The sequence below is a fragment of the Lactuca virosa genome, chromosome 4, assembly GCF_052849685.1.
Source record: "Lactuca virosa cultivar CGN04683 chromosome 4, Lactuca_virosa_CGN04683_v6, whole genome shotgun sequence".
Lineage (NCBI taxonomy): Eukaryota > Viridiplantae > Streptophyta > Magnoliopsida > Asterales > Asteraceae > Lactuca > Lactuca virosa.
Window position 1 is genome coordinate 321,801,934 of NC_136429.1, and position 1,547 is coordinate 321,803,480.

Here is a 1,547-nt window from a genome sequence, read left to right on the forward strand (position 1 = left end):
AAGGACATGCAAGCACTGAATGGAAAGATCACTGCCTTGGGCCGATTCATAGCAAGGTCAGCAGAAAAAGCTCTACCGTTATTACAACGATGAAGGGTTGTGTAGATAAATTCAATTTCCACTAGACACCCCAAGCAGAGCAATCATTACAGGATTTAAAACAGGCTCTTCAAATATTAACAACTTTGGCCAGCCCCATCCCATGAGAAATGATGTCGATTTACTTGTCTTCCACCAATGACACCATATTGGTGGTCTTGACAGTCGAAAGATGGGAAAGGCAATTGCCAATATACTTTATCAGTAGAGCACTGCAAAGCGCAAAACTGAATTATCCCATAGTAGAAAATATTGTATTAGCATTGGTATATGCAACAAGGAGATAAGGAAATAGTTCCAAGACCACAGTGTCGATAAGTTAACAACACAGCCACTTAAGCAAGTTTTGTTAAAACTCGAGAAGTCAGGTAGACTAGAAAAATGGCCATTGAATTGGGAGATCACAACATAGAATACCACCCAAGAACAAGCATCAAAGGTCAATATTTGGCAGATTGCTTGGCATAAATAACATATGATGAGTATAACAGTCATAAATAGAAAAGAAAAGACCACATACGATTCGACCATATAGAAACGTCGTGTGTCGACCTTATACACAGATGGTACAGCGGGCAAGGAGGGGTCACGAGTCGAACTTATCATCCCTAATCCCGACGGAGATGAGGTAACTTACACGTTACGATTTGATTTTGAAACGTCCAATAATGAAGTTGAATATGACGCGTTATTGGCCAGACTACAGTTGACAGTCAAGTGGTTGAAAGTCCTAAATGACGTATTGCTTGTTACAAATCAAATTAATGGGATGTATGCCACAAGGGACACGAGAATGGTGAAATATGTAAATACAATAAACAAGATAGCGTCGTCTTTTAAGATGTTCACGATCGAACAGATAAAGCGAAGCAAAATGAAAAGGGTTAATGTGTTAAGCAAGCTAGCAATAACAACTTTCAACCATTTATCAAAAAGGGTGCTAGTAGAAGTATTATACAACAGAATGATAGATGAGGAGCCAATCAACACAATAGTACTGGAAGAAACTACTTGTATGACTCCCTTGTACGATTACATAACATTAGGAACTTTGCCAGATGGTGTTGAAAAAGCAAGGAAGATAAATATAAAGGCCCCACGCTTCATGATTAGCAACGATAACCTATACAAGAAGGGATACGTGACCCCATGGCTGAAATATATTAAGGACAATAAGGGAGAAGATGTGCTTTAGCAAATGCATGCTGGTGAGACAGGAGCACACGATGAAGCAAGTGTGCTGACAGGTAGAGTCCTGCGAATGGGACTCTACTGGCCAAGCATGTAGTCCAAAGCAGAAGCAATCATAAGGAAATATGTGGAATGCCAAAGCTTTTCGCCAGTACAAAAAGATGTCATCTAGTGAACAGACTAACATCACCAGCCCTTGGCCTTTCCACTAGTGGGGAATTGACATTGTGGGTCCCTTCTCAGAGGCCCCTGGGCAG

General features: G+C 40.7%; 1 protein-coding gene across 1 annotated transcript; it reads left to right on the forward strand.

Moving 5' to 3' along the window:
* The first annotated feature begins 212 nt into the window (after positions 1-212).
* Positions 213-1,294, forward strand: LOC145106088 (uncharacterized). The gene is made up of 2 exons (XM_079043132.1): positions 213-365; positions 635-1,294. The coding sequence occupies exons 1-2, from the start codon at positions 213-215 to the stop codon at positions 1,292-1,294; spliced, it is 813 nt and encodes a 270-aa protein (XP_078899258.1).
* The last annotated feature ends 253 nt before the right edge of the window (positions 1,295-1,547 follow it).

Coding starts and splice junctions, on each gene's coding strand:
- LOC145106088 (XM_079043132.1), top strand. CDS start 213: ATGTCGATTTACTTGTCTTCCACCAATGACACCATATTGGTGGTCTTG. Junction 366..634: donor AAAATATTGTATTAGCATTG/GTATATGCAACA, acceptor TCGACCATATAG/AAACGTCGTGTGTCGACCTT.